The sequence below is a fragment of the Ixodes scapularis genome, unplaced genomic scaffold (assembly GCF_016920785.2).
Source record: "Ixodes scapularis isolate PalLabHiFi unplaced genomic scaffold, ASM1692078v2 PGA_scaffold6__148_contigs__length_123643588, whole genome shotgun sequence".
Lineage (NCBI taxonomy): Eukaryota > Metazoa > Arthropoda > Arachnida > Ixodida > Ixodidae > Ixodes > Ixodes scapularis.
Genome location: NW_024609881.1, coordinates 110,479,649 through 110,493,169, shown reverse-complemented (window position 1 = coordinate 110,493,169; position 13,521 = coordinate 110,479,649). Strand labels below are relative to the sequence as shown.

At 45.6% G+C, this 13,521-nt stretch overlaps 1 protein-coding gene across 1 annotated transcript; it reads right to left on the bottom strand.

Annotated features, from left to right (window-relative positions):
* Nucleotides 1–10,072: 10,072 nt before the first annotated feature.
* Nucleotides 10,073–13,293, bottom strand: LOC121833011 (carbohydrate sulfotransferase 13-like). Its single transcript, XM_042286047.1, has 2 exons — nt 13,071–13,293; nt 10,073–10,918 (listed from the first exon to the last, which is right to left on the bottom strand). Exons 1-2 carry the CDS (start codon nt 13,212–13,214, stop codon nt 10,073–10,075), a joined length of 990 nt encoding a protein of 329 aa, XP_042141981.1. The 5' UTR covers nt 13,215–13,293.
* Nucleotides 13,294–13,521: the final 228 nt, after the last annotated feature.

Here is a 13,521-nt window from a genome sequence, read left to right as displayed (position 1 = left end):
GAGCGCGGCCGATGTTATGAGCCGAAGGGCCAATCAAACAGCGAAAGAGGCACAACGTCATGGGGTGCTCTCTGCAGTTGATAGGACCAGCCGGTATTCGCCGTCTCTCTGTGCGCGCTCCTCCGCCGGCTAGTCCTATCAAGCGCAGAGAGCACACCATGACGCTGCGCTTTTTGCGCTGTTTGATTGGCCCTTCGGCTCATAACATCGGCCGCGCTCGGACCGAAGCTGAAACGAAGAATAGAAAAGTCCGTCACCGAGCGTTGCTTTTTCGGCTCTGCGGGTGGCAATATGACGGGCCGGCCCTTTTGTCGTGCATGTGTTTGGCTCTTTGTGGATTTCCAGGAAAACGTGATGACGTGATAGACTTGGGTTTCCAAAATTCTAGCTTGAAAAATTGACTACCTAAAAATGACGTAATATTTTATTTATTTATTTATTTTTTTTTTGGGGGGGGGGGGGGGGCGGTCAGGTGTCGTATTTAGGTGGTTGGGTGTTTATTTTGACCAAAACCACGAGACTGGAAAACACAAAAAATGACACTCAGGTTTAGATGTTGAGTTTGGTAAACCCAAAGTAGGACTGGCGCGGGAGTCATAATAAGAAATGCCGAGGTTAAAAATTAAGTCACAGCAATAAATGATACGAATTAATTTTAATACGAATTAAGTGATAAATGCAACGGCCGGCCAGGCAAAGATTCTGGGTCTGTGGATAGCTTTTGCACATAGTTTAAGCAATGTACAGAGTGTTACAAAACAAAAAATGAATTTTTTTTTTTTACCGCAAGAATAAATTAGGTTACGCCGAATGCTCATTCTCCGACTACTGTAGTGCTAGAGGTCACAACCAGATGTCAAAGTTTCAGCCCGATCCGATACCTTATTCAAAAGTTATAAGTGATTTTCTGAAAAGTTCAATGGGAAAATGGCGGCCGACGGAGTTTTCGAATGCATGGGGCTCTATGGCGCCAGAAACCGAAAACGGGCAAAAATGGGCTCAATTTTCTCATTGAAAGTTTCAGAAAATCACTTATAACTTTTGAATAAGGTGTCCGTTTGGGATGAAGCTTTGGCATCTGGTTGTGACCTAGTGCTACCTTTGGTTAAAGAATGAGCGTTAGGCGAGGTGTAGTTGACTTTTGCGGTAAAAAAAAAGAAAAACATGTAAATTTATTTTGCGACACCCTGTACATCTTAATTTGGTGATTTAGGCGCGCAAGTAGTGGTGTGCAAAAATGAAAAAAAGATGCAAACGGGTAGAGTTTGAGGTTGTATAAAATATTGTGTAAGCACGCACATGGTACGCTGATTAAGAATGAAACAGCTCTTCATTTTACACTAGCGGTGAGCGTATCGAAAGTTAAGGGTGCATCAAAAGCTAAAGCATGTACACATATACTTCTCAGGTCAATTATGTTTAAATGCTCATAGTACTTTATTACCCTCAGATTTGGTGTAAGTTGTCTCCTGATTGCTTACAAGAGAAAGAAGGAACCATTCTAGGCCTTTGTTGATAGAAAATCTCCACCTGCCGACAGCTACCAATCATCTCGGCGCCGATTATGAGTATTCACTGCATGCCAAGGTCGCGTGCATAGAACGAGTTTTTCCCACGTGATTTCATATAATCACAATTGTTCTTGACAAACAACAATGTTTACTCAGGCAAGTGGTCAGACGTGAAGCTTAGAATATTTTGTATTGATTGTGGCACACGTGGCAAGTTGCATAGGTTTTTTTTTTTTTTTTTTTACAATCCGCGAAATAGAATGTTCCTGGGTTACCTTGGGCTCTAGTGCATGTAGCACACACAAGAGCACGAACTGAATCGCAGTGGGAAAGAAAAACAATAATGATAAACAAGCATGTAATCACGCGAAAACTGAGGGCACTGCACATATACAGAAGGTAGGCTTTGTTTCACTAAATACATTACAAGTAAAGCATTTGGTTTTATCGTGCGAGCGAAGCGGAACATACAAGTGCGATCATACTGCCCTGAACTACACCTCCAGTGAACAAGCGCACCATCAAAGCATCGAGCTCGCTTTTATAGCTTTTGGTACGCTCAAACATTTCAAGACACAATTATAATCAGTTCTATTATTTCAATTATTTTTATCAGGAGCGCCTATATGTGTGTGTGTGTGTTTTGTCTTTTGCGTTCACGTGCCATTTTCTTAGTTATATAACATTTTTCCAGAAGTCCGACAACTGCAGTCTGTTTCATCATACGTAAGATCCGCATAATCAAAGATGTAGACAAAAAAAAAAAAAAAAAACGCGAACACGCGAACACACATTGAAAATGCAATGTAACGGCGCATTCAAAATTAGTCGTTAGTTTCTTAGAGATCAGCAGTTTTGTAGGGTGACATTGTTACCCGTTGAAGGTTATAAAAAGTGCAGTACAACTGTTAGCTCGGGGTCTTTAACGTGCATTACGCAGTATATGTGATGCACGATCGCAAGATTGTAGGATGCAGATGGGCGACTGAACCCAGGGTCCTTGCTAAAGCAACTTTATTATGGCGTTTTTTACAAGTTCCGCCAACCATTGTTGTGGAAACGCGCAAGACATGTGCCACGAGCGGGTGCTCCGCCGCCATTGGCTTTCAAGGGCCAGACATTTTAGTGCGGCGCCGCCATTTGCCTCCAAGGGCCGCTCGAGATACGTTCCTCGTGCACTGGCACCTCTGAGGTTATTTTAAAAACCAACGCAAACACATCGAGGAGATTTAGTCCCTACAGGCTCTGCAGCGTGAGCTCCGTGCTTTGAACGGAGCTCGCGCTCGAGCATTTCTCCACGTGCTCTGATCTGTGGTGCCCACTGATCTCTATTTTAGTAGGCTGGATCGCGGATCGGGAGCCCGTCGGTGTCGCCACCGGCGGCCATTGCTTGACACCAGGTAATACACGCAACTCTATGAGAAAAACGCACAAAAGCAAGAATATTGAAGCATGTGCGCTGTGCTCGGAGGCGAGTATTTTATGGTGCGCTGCGATCCTTATGTCGGGTGTTTGTAGATCGAATCGGTATTTTTCAAACGTTCGGTCACCGAATAAAAAAATCAAACGTACCGGAGCACCTACGGCTGAGCTGGCAAGCTTGCTCTCGTACTGGGGTAAACAAAGGGACTTGCCGTCAATGAGACCGTCTTCGGGGAAGCCCAGACGCTGATGAATGACAAAGAAGTTCCATCTCAACAGCGACTTTCCGGGTTGTGAGCGAATTCCGCGTAGCAAAGCCTTCGAGCTTGTCGTCTGCTAAACCCAACTCAACGAAACCGCCACCGACTCCGCGGTAACTCTAGGTAACTCTCGCCTCACTGAGCTGCACTACAGCGGAGTCACTCTCGACCACAAAATATTTATTTATAAGAATTGCGAGGGCTGTCAGTTTTAATGTTTGTACGCAAGCTATTTGACGGGCTTATCGAAAAGCATCCAAAAAGTTTTAGTGCCGAGAACAGCTTAGAAACAAGCGAAAACGGCACTTTTTCTCGTTCTTGCCATAGAGTCCCATGCATTGGCTGGTGTCAATCAATGGCCGCCGGTGGCGACACTCGGCCCCAGCTGCCGAGGCCGCGATCCGCGATCCAGCCTGATCAGTGGTGGTGCCACAACACACTCGGCCTACGATCTCTCACCGCACTTGGTTTATCTCACTTAGCTACGCTTAGAGTATCGGCGCTTTTCCCCCCGATATTGTTGTGGGCGCCGCCATCTTGATGGTTAGTAACATATCAAACGCAACTGCCGAACGTCATAATTCAAAACTGCGACTTCCCGAGCTTTAGTCTCGGTGTCAGGAAGCTCATGTAATATTGTTTTGCTTTGTCGTGAACTGTTAAACATTTGTGAAGGACGGAAAAGCGTTTCCTGTGATTTGAGATAAAGCTTAAGATAATTGACAACCATCATTTTAAGCACCAAGATGTGTATGAAGCGTGGCTTATTAAGTGGCTCTAGTTTAGCCCGACCGCATAGGCACAGAAAGAGAACGAACAGCTTGACCTCGCGCTCTTGGCGCTGCTTCAGTGGTTTCATCAGCCCGTAGCGTTGACTGTGCTCCGAACTAAGGTAAAGCGAAGCAAATACACAGATCTTAGCGTTTTACAAGCCAATCCAACAAAAATCACTTCACACGCCCAATAAAACAAAAATTGCGGGTTTATTTTGACTAACTGGAGATCTTTTGACGTGCAACCGAAATCTCAGATAGGCCTCCGTCGGGCGTACCGGGCGACCGGGCGACCGCCGGGGTTACCGCGACCGCGACCATCGAGCCGGTACCGGACCGAGAGCGTAGCGGGTAAAGAACGTTTTAGCATACCGTAACCGCGCCTGGCCGCGCCTATGGAAGTTTCTTCTCTATCTATCTATCTCCAACGGCTGGAAAAAGTCATGATGATGATAGTGAATACCGGCGTGGTTCGTTTTTAAAGCGGTACATTTATTTGGACAAATGCCGCATAAAAAGCCACTTTTAAAAAATATTTTCCTCATTACGAGTAGTTATAGTGGTACTTCCTTGGTATACGACCAAGTAACTTAATTTGTCAGCTAAGCTGTTGGATACTGGTCGCGCCTCAAGCCTCTGAGTTCTGCAGCGCGAGCTTTCGCTACACGTGCTCCGAGCTGTGGTGCGTTAGCCCACTCGGCCACCGTTCTCCCACGAATGCAAGCAAACAGCATCATCCTGTACGCTGCTTGTTTGCATTCGCAGCTCCATTGCCATCAGCACCAGTCTCTAATGTCGGCTAGGTGGCTCAGGTTGCCGCCCGAAACAAGGGGCATAGCAGTTACCATCCATCTATTCAACCGGCCTGTCCGGCGGCCATGGAAGCCCGGATTTTTGCTATGGACCTCGGGTAGGCGAAAGCCTTTATAGGCCAACCAGAGCCGCTTCACTTGCCCTTTCCCATGTTATGTGGTGCGACGATTGTTTCTAGACGCCTCCCCCGCCATTCCAAAACAGTAAGTGATTAGTCTACGCCGGCCGTCGGAGCCGATGCCCGGCAGTCGCCATTGACGGTAAACGCGGTAAACCGAGTAGCGTGGCATAATTGGCGCATGCGCAGTTCTGCAGTGACGGTCGCGGTAACCCCCGGTCGCCCGGTAGGCGGTAAGCTAAAGGCCCGTTCACACGATGCATTTTTCTCGCGCATCTAGTGTCGCGAAACGTAGTTTCGCGAAATGGTTGCGCCGTCTGAACGAGTCCGAAAAGGACGCGCGCATCTAAAAAAGGTTGCGCGCACACCTCGCTTCTGGAGCGAGCTTTTGCTGAAACTTTGCCGAGACCTGTCAATCACTCTGAGGGAGCCGCCAATGGCCGCTCAGAAACGCTCTCACGTGGCCTTTGAGGGGGGAGCGAGCTGTTTGAGAAGACCACTTCACTGCCGGTGTTGCAGCCGATTCAAATCCGAAAAAAAAAAAAAAACGAAACCACGAACGATGGATACTGCCGGCGATTCCGCAAGCACGTCAAGCACCACTGAAGGAAAAGTGAGTAGCATATCGGAAAAAAATCCAGAGATGGACGAAGACGTAATCGGTGATGATGATAATTCGCGTCTATTTTTAGTCATAATTAAGAAATAAAACCTTGAGACAAGGAAACAAAAAGGGACGTACACAGTACCGTCTCGAACCAGCACAGCGTACAGCTCTCATTTACTTCCACAACAGTCTTCTTCTTTGTCAACCTCCATCCAAATTATACATATTCAACAGTAAATAAAGTAAATGGCAATTCAACAACTGGTAAATGACAATTTAAGAGTAAAATAAGTAAATTGAAGTAAATGACACGACGCTGAAGGGCTAATTGTGATGATGATGATGTTGGCTTTCAACTGAAGCGCCACTTTATGGTCAACACCCAAACTATTTTCGCGAGTCAAAACGTCATCGTTGTTGCACGTGAAGCGGTACGTGTGAACGAGCACATTTCGCGAAACTTGAGTGTCGCGAAACTGTTGCGCGCCTAAAAGATGCATCGTGTGAACAGACCTTAATACTCTCTAATAATGGGTTCATGGGCCAGCACGTTGGCTCAGAGAAACTGAGACGATTTAATGTTTTGTTTTAGTTTTAATATTATTGCCACTTGAAAGCCACCGAGGTGGCTTTTTAACAAAATATAGTCAAACCATTCCGACAAGCATAGCTTGATTACGGAAATGATTTTTGCAAGTGATAAAAACATTACAATGTTTTCGCATACGTGGCGGAATTTGAAATGGCAGAATGCAATTCATGGCGCCCATTTCATTTGGATCGCGTCGGGCGTGTGTACCGACGCACAGTAGAACGCGCGCAAAAGTAGCTGCGGTGCACCCGCAGCCTTGAGCTTGTTGTTCTGACATCTCTGGCTCGCTCACTGCGGGCGTCCAAGCATCTGACATCCTGACATCTGGCGCTTTTTCTGTCTTTCACGTGGCGTTCCAAGCGGCACACGACGGAAAATGCAAATCAAGCTGTTCTTGAACACGTGTCGCCATCTGTACTTTATATTAAGAAACTACAGTTTGTCGTAACTGAAGGGGAAACGTTTGAGGTCTTATAACATTCTTAACGTGTTATGTATCAATATGGAAGTTCTGGAAAATGTAATATCGAAGCATGCTTCATAATTTAATGTCTCGTTATTTTGATTAGTTTACGTGATTCCGTTTTTATTGCGCCATAAAATAATACCATTTTGAACTTTATTTTTTATTTTAAAATATACATTATTTGTACAGTTCGTTGCTTACTTTTTTCATTTATTACATCCAACCGAACGCTCACGTAAAATATCGCGGACGATAGGACGTTATATCTCGAGAAATATTTTTTTCAATATGAGAGACTGTGGTCTATTAAAAGGTGAATAAGTAACTAAAAACTAAGAATAATCGTAATATCGAGACTTTACAGCATTGTTGAAAAACAGCTCTTTAATTTGACATTAACTTTATAATTGTAAGATATATAGAAAAAAGTTATAAGCCGTCAAAAAAGCACCAAAACGTCATGCACGGTGGGGTTGCACCTTAAGGAATTGAATACCTGAAGAAGTAAAAAAAACAAAGGGGGGGGGGGGGGAACTATTTTTCTTTGTTCACGAGTCTCTTTTTAGGTCACTGCGATTTTTATTTTACCGCGAGTCTTGAAAGACCAAAAAATAAGCCGCAGCTGTTGTAGATATTCAGTTAGGTAAACACGAAGTGGGACTGTCAGAAAAGGCTTATGCTTACAACATAACAAGATTAATGCCAATGTCAAATAATTACACTATTAAATTATCAATATTATTTTTAGCACTGAGCGCGGGGACAGTTAAAATAACTTCTGCCTGAAGCGATATCTTATATCGCTGGCTCCGCGCCAGCGTATCGCTGCGTCATGCTGCCTTAGCAGACAGATATCAAAGGATTGAAAAATAATAAATGAAGACTTTTTGGCTCGGCACAGAACTTCGTTTATTTTAGACCACCCAGTCTCAGGTGGTCTAAAAAAAAAGGTAAACCTACACCAGCTCGCCTGCGCCCTAACTGATTTTTTTTTAAAACTTCGTGTTCGTCGTTCCTTCCTGGCTTCTGCCGCAACGCCACATGGTGTCAGGAATGGGGTCCATCTGACCAGGAATATGCCCGAAGAGCAAGCCATGGGGACATTGGTACCAGCTCACGGGGGACTGGGACTGCAACCACCACCTAAACTGGACTTTGACAAAGCGTCAGAATGGTCAGTGTGGATTCAATAGTTCGAAGACTACCGGTTCGCAAGCGGTCTCAACGAAAGAAGCGGCGAGGCTCAGGTCAGAACCCTTCTCTATACTCTAGAAAGGCAGGGACGGCAAATTTTTGCAACCTTCGGCCTGAGTGAGGAAAACTTGAAAGACTACGAGAAAGTCGAAAAGAAGTTTAATGAGCACTTCATGAACGAAAGAAACGTCGTCTACGAGAGCGCCTGCTTTCATCGGCGTGTGCAGAATCTAGACGAGACCATCGGCCAGTACGTGACAGCTTTTCACACCATAGCAGACCGTTGTGATTTTGGGGACCTCAAACAACGAATGCTGCGTGATCGACTGGTCGTCGGCATGCGGGACGGAAAGCTGTCGGAAACGCTTCAGATGGACTCGCAGCTTACGCTTACTCCTGCGCTGGCAAAAGCAAGGTTGAAAAAGACGGTATGATAGCAACAATGAGAACTGCGTCCCGAGGAGTCGCCTGCAACATCCGAGGACATGAACATTGATGCAGTAAGACTCTACAGTGGAACATAGTGGCGTTAAGGAAGCCTTGGCAACCATTCCGAGGAGCATAGTTTGGTTGTAAAAATGATTCTTGCAAGTGATAAAAACATTACCGTGCGTGGTGCCGACGCACGGTAGAACGCGCGCAAAAGCGGCTGTGTTGCCCCCGCAGCCTTGCGCTTGTTCTTCTGACATCTCGAGCTCGCTCAGTGCGGACATCCAGGCATCTGACACCCTGACGTTTGGTGCTTTTTCTATCTTTCTCGTGGCGTTCCAAGCGGCACACGACGGCAAATGCACATCAAGCTATTCTGGAACGCGTGTCGCCATCTGTATTTTATATTAAGGAAACTGCAATTTGCCGTAATTAAATGAGAAACGTTTGAGGTCTAATAACATTTTTAACCTGTAATATATTTATATAGGAGTTCTGGAAAATGTAATATCGAAGAATGATTCGTAATTTAATGTCTTGTAATATTGATTAGTTGACACGATTCCGTTTTAATAGCAGCCTAAAATAACACCATTTCAAACTTTATTTTTTTATTTTAAAATATACATTATCCGTAGAGTTTTCTGCAGCTTTTTTTAACTCAGTATATCCAACCGAACGCTCACGTAAACTACCGTGGACAATGGGACGTTATAACTCGAGAAATATTTTTTTTCGACATTAGAGACTGTGGTTTATTAGAAGCTGAATAATTAACTAACAAATAAAAATAATCGTAATATCGAGACATTAAAGCATTTGTGGAAAACGTATCTTTTTTTGACAATAGCTTTATAATTGTAGAATACATAGAAAGAAAGCTAAAAACCGTCCAAAAAGCACCAAAACGTCAGGCAAGGTAACAGCGAACACTGAACGTTTTTAATTCTGAGGTCAGAGACCAGGCTAAAAGCAGAATGTGACGAGAAATTGCAACGGCCAGTAGCCTCCGGAGTTATAAGAGCTACGAAGTCAGCTAAGCAGTGTGAAAGGCGTTAGCTGTGCTGGGGCACACGTTCGGGAAAAACGCATTGTGCTTGTCGACAGGCGCCCGTCACTTACTCGAGGTGCGCAAGGAAGATGTAGCGGGGTAGCCGCTGAGAGCCAGTGAGAGCAGCGCCGAAAGAGGACTTGGAACGGCACATGGGCTGATCCAGCTTCAACGCTAGGGAGGCCTGAGCCAAGCTGGGATTTGAGTGAAGCCTCGGCAAGATGCATGGGGGGGGGGGGGGGGGGGGGTACCAGAGAGGCTATCCTTAGTGTCTGGCTCGAAATTCTGCCTACCGAATACTGTTGAGTGGCAGGAGGTAGAATTGGGGTACGGTCTATCCTCGAAATGAGCTTTCATGGTGTCAGGTGTAGCTTGGGGCCTAATAAACTGACCGCACCGGCAGGTTCTTGCCCACAGCGATCATGACAAATGCCAGAAAGAGCTCCAATAATTCAACGCACGAGAGAGGCTTATTCACGTCGTACACATTTTCCGTCTTGTATGGGGAAGCGGCGCGCTTTTGTGGTGATAACTGACAATCGGCGATTGGGCAGGCATTATCAGTAAATAGGAAGCTATGGGTCAACATATGAGACACTATTTTAGGCTGGCGGTACACTAACGTTGTCTAGACGTGTATATTATTGGGTAAATCTAAATTTCCAAACACGCATTATGGAAAAAAAAGAAGAAAAAAAAACACACAAAAAAAAAAGAAAACACAGTCACTTTATAGGTTCGAGGCATGGTTCCTCGTTTTATCTACTGAAGATTTGCTGAAGCACTGGCTGAGACTCTCTTTAAGTTGGCCTTATCCTTTGGTTTCCCATACACTGTCAGTGCAGATAGTCCCTGAAGTCGTACCCGAACATCTCGAAATCGAAGAAGAACCGCTCATATAGACGCATCACCTGATGTAAAGTGAGCTCCTTAAAAAACTCTCGAGCAGATTTGCGGAACCCGTAGTCGCTACCCTTGTTTTTCTGCGGAATGTCCCCCGGCCGAGCACCGAGCGCTTCAAGGAACAGCGCAAAGTCTCTGCTTGCTGTCTCCAGCTTTCCGACGACCTCGTACTTGACGGTACAAGGCTGACACGTCACGTAGTACGGAGCCCAATGAGGGTTCATCTGGTTCACTGTCTGATTCAGTAAGTTGTCGATGAACTCCGGGAAGGTCAAGTTCCGCCCCGTTGCCTTGACGCCAGGCACGTCGTGCCAGTACCGGTCGTAATAATAGACATTGCCAGCACGTGGGCGTAGCGCCTTGTCCACGTAAGCGGATACTAGCCTCTCGAATGGGTGCCTCACGAACATGGCGGTTCTGTAGCTCTCCTGGCTGCTCCCCTGTAGAAATGTCATGGGTGAGACTCCAAGGACTTGCGCATCAAATGCATCGTGTAAGCTGTTAACTGTGTTTCCCGTGTTGTTGACGTGTAGCAGGAGCCCGAAAATAGACTTGACTGTGGTGGATGCAACCTTGCTTATGATGCAGTAGCCAACTTTGCGTACAGGGTCGATCATGATGGGACAATATTGCATGGGGCAGAAATTGGGCCGTTCGTCGCTGAACTTCCGCTTCAGAATGCGTCTGTTGTGATCTGCCAGGGCCACCTGGTACGTGCGACACACTTTGTTGATTCTTTCTGCTCTGAACGCAAAGTCCTCGTCGCTGAGTCTAGAAGTCTGCGCAAACAAAAATAAAGAAAACGAAATTAAGAATAGACACGAGAACTGCAAAACGGTACTTGTCGAAGGTTTTATTCACGGCTGATCTCTATAATCATTTGCTGGCTCGCGTTTGCCCAGCTCCGCCTATGCGCAAAAATGTGGCGACGGTCGGCCATCTTTTTGGTAGAGTTATATTATCTATAACCATCATAGTAATATGGCTGACAGCGCTATGGTGGCAGGCTGTTATAAAAATTGCCGTGGGTCTAGTACACTGTACCGTGGCAGTGTACTAGCAGAACCTTGAAATTCAATGGATGCGACATAGGAAGGTTGACTATGCCGTCATGCTGTGCGGCACGCTGTTCAAATCGTCCTGATTGCGAAAAGGCAGGAACTTACCATCGGTAAGTATTTCCATGTTACCATCGGAACTTACTATCGGAGCTTACCATAGGTAAGCATTCCCGAGGGTCCTCATGAAGTCACCCTGCGGCCCTTCAGCTGTGGGTTGAAAACGTGCACCCTTTTTAAGGGGAGGTAGATCGCGCCACCATACAAATATGGTGTGGCGAGAGATAATATTACTTTACCAAAAAGATGGCCGACCGTGGCCCTATTGGCGGAGCGGGCAAACGCGATCCAGAAAATAGTGATATAGATCAGTGGTATACACTGAGGATTGCGGACCCTGTGGAAGCGTGCTCAATCCGTGCTCGAAGAGTCGTCACGAGCGCCCGCTGCCAACGCCATAGAGTTATTACAACAAACGCTACGGGTTCAGGTGGCGCTAGCGAGGTGTTGCATTTTGAAGCAGACAGCAAGCAGTCTAAATTCGACTTCCGGTAATCCATTCCTATCGGAAAACGCAAATGCGTTTTATCTTCGCGCTCGATTACAAGAGCAAATATTGCTTAGTGTTGTGACAGAATAAAAAGTTTGGCACTTTTTACAATAGTGTGTACGAAATAATGCGTCAGTTGGAGCGTTTTTTCTTTAAAATTCAGGGGTCTAACACTGCGCTAAAATAGCCCAATACAGATGTATAATACATGCTGACGTCGCAGACTGTTATTATGGGGCACGTATTTACTCATACAGTCAATGCCATGAAGAGCACATAGTGAATCAGCTTGACAAAACACCAAACGGGCGCTAATATATGCAAAATCAAACAATCATAACAGACGACAAGAACGAAGCATGGAGTTATGGAACGAAGAACACTTACTGGATTAGTAACACACTTTGCATCAATAATCAAAATAATGCAGTAAGCGAGTGTTGTTTCTCTGACATAAATACGATCGTTGTTCTTTTTGCTTCAATTCATAGCTTTTATTGACATCCAATGCTGTACAACATAGACCTGGGCCCCAATGTTTGCTAACTTAAACGTCAGTCAGTAATACAAAAAAGCATTAAATAAGTTAGTCAAACTTTTACAATGTGAATAAAACTACATAGTACCCGTTACGAGTGAAAAAAACTATGCTGATTTATTAATGCCTGGCGAGGAAAAAATCAGCACGTACGTTTTCCCACAGGAATACACAGGAAGACTGGAAAAGTAGACTGCATGCTGTCTGCTTCAATTTGCAACTGGTAGTCCCGTAGACACCAGCGCCAGCTGAGCCCTCTAGTGTTTATTTTAATAACTCTATAATCAACACAAACCTCTTGCCTACTGTCTAGGAAAAGTCCTTATTATCCAGAACCTATTCTAGGGTCGTGTGCATCTACGGTTTCATTCACGCTTTTTAGGAAACAATAGGTGAAATGTTCTAGGATACCAAACGAAACAATATAAAACTATCTTTTTCGTTCCCTCTGCGAAAACCACGAAATTCGAAAGATACCAACGCAAGGTTTATTCAGAAGACTTCCCTGTGGACTACACTTGGAATATCTGCAGAAAAAATCGGAATCGGAAAGACCGCTATAGACACTGACAGGATGGGAAATGCAGGGCGTTCCTTCGAATGCCTGGCCACCACCACGCGCCCGTTGCCTTACACCGTGCTTTGGCTGCGTGAGCACGCTCGAGGCTCAAGAGATGCCCGAGAATTATGGAAGGCAGGGAGCTTGCTCGGGAGGCTGGGCAAGTGAGGGACCTCCTTACCGTTCTCGTTCTTTCAGTGACCATAGCAACAACACTGCGTATTACCTGCTCTCTGGTCGTGCCGCCGGATGATGGCGTGGGGCAAGGTAACCGTCGTAACCATTCACAATATACCAGCGAGACAACGATTGCTGCACACGAAATAGTCAAGGCTATTTTGAGGACCGTACGAGGCGACGTCTTAGACATGGGTGTGCACTCTAGGGGACTACAAGCTTACGGACGCTGTTCCTCCCAGACGAAGAATAGAGCGCATAGACCAAAAATAGAGCGCATAACGTGTACGGCTGCAACAGAGCGAATTTTTATTTTACTCTTCAAATGCTCACAGCTGTACGAAACATGTACTGCATTGCTCAAATGAGCAGGCCACTTTCTACGAAGCGCTTGTACGAGGGGAAGGAGAGGGGTGGGGGGGGGGGGGGGGGGAGTGTAATTGTAGAGGCAAAGCGGCATAGAGTTATAAACCGGAAGTTAGAAAATGGCACCCGGACCA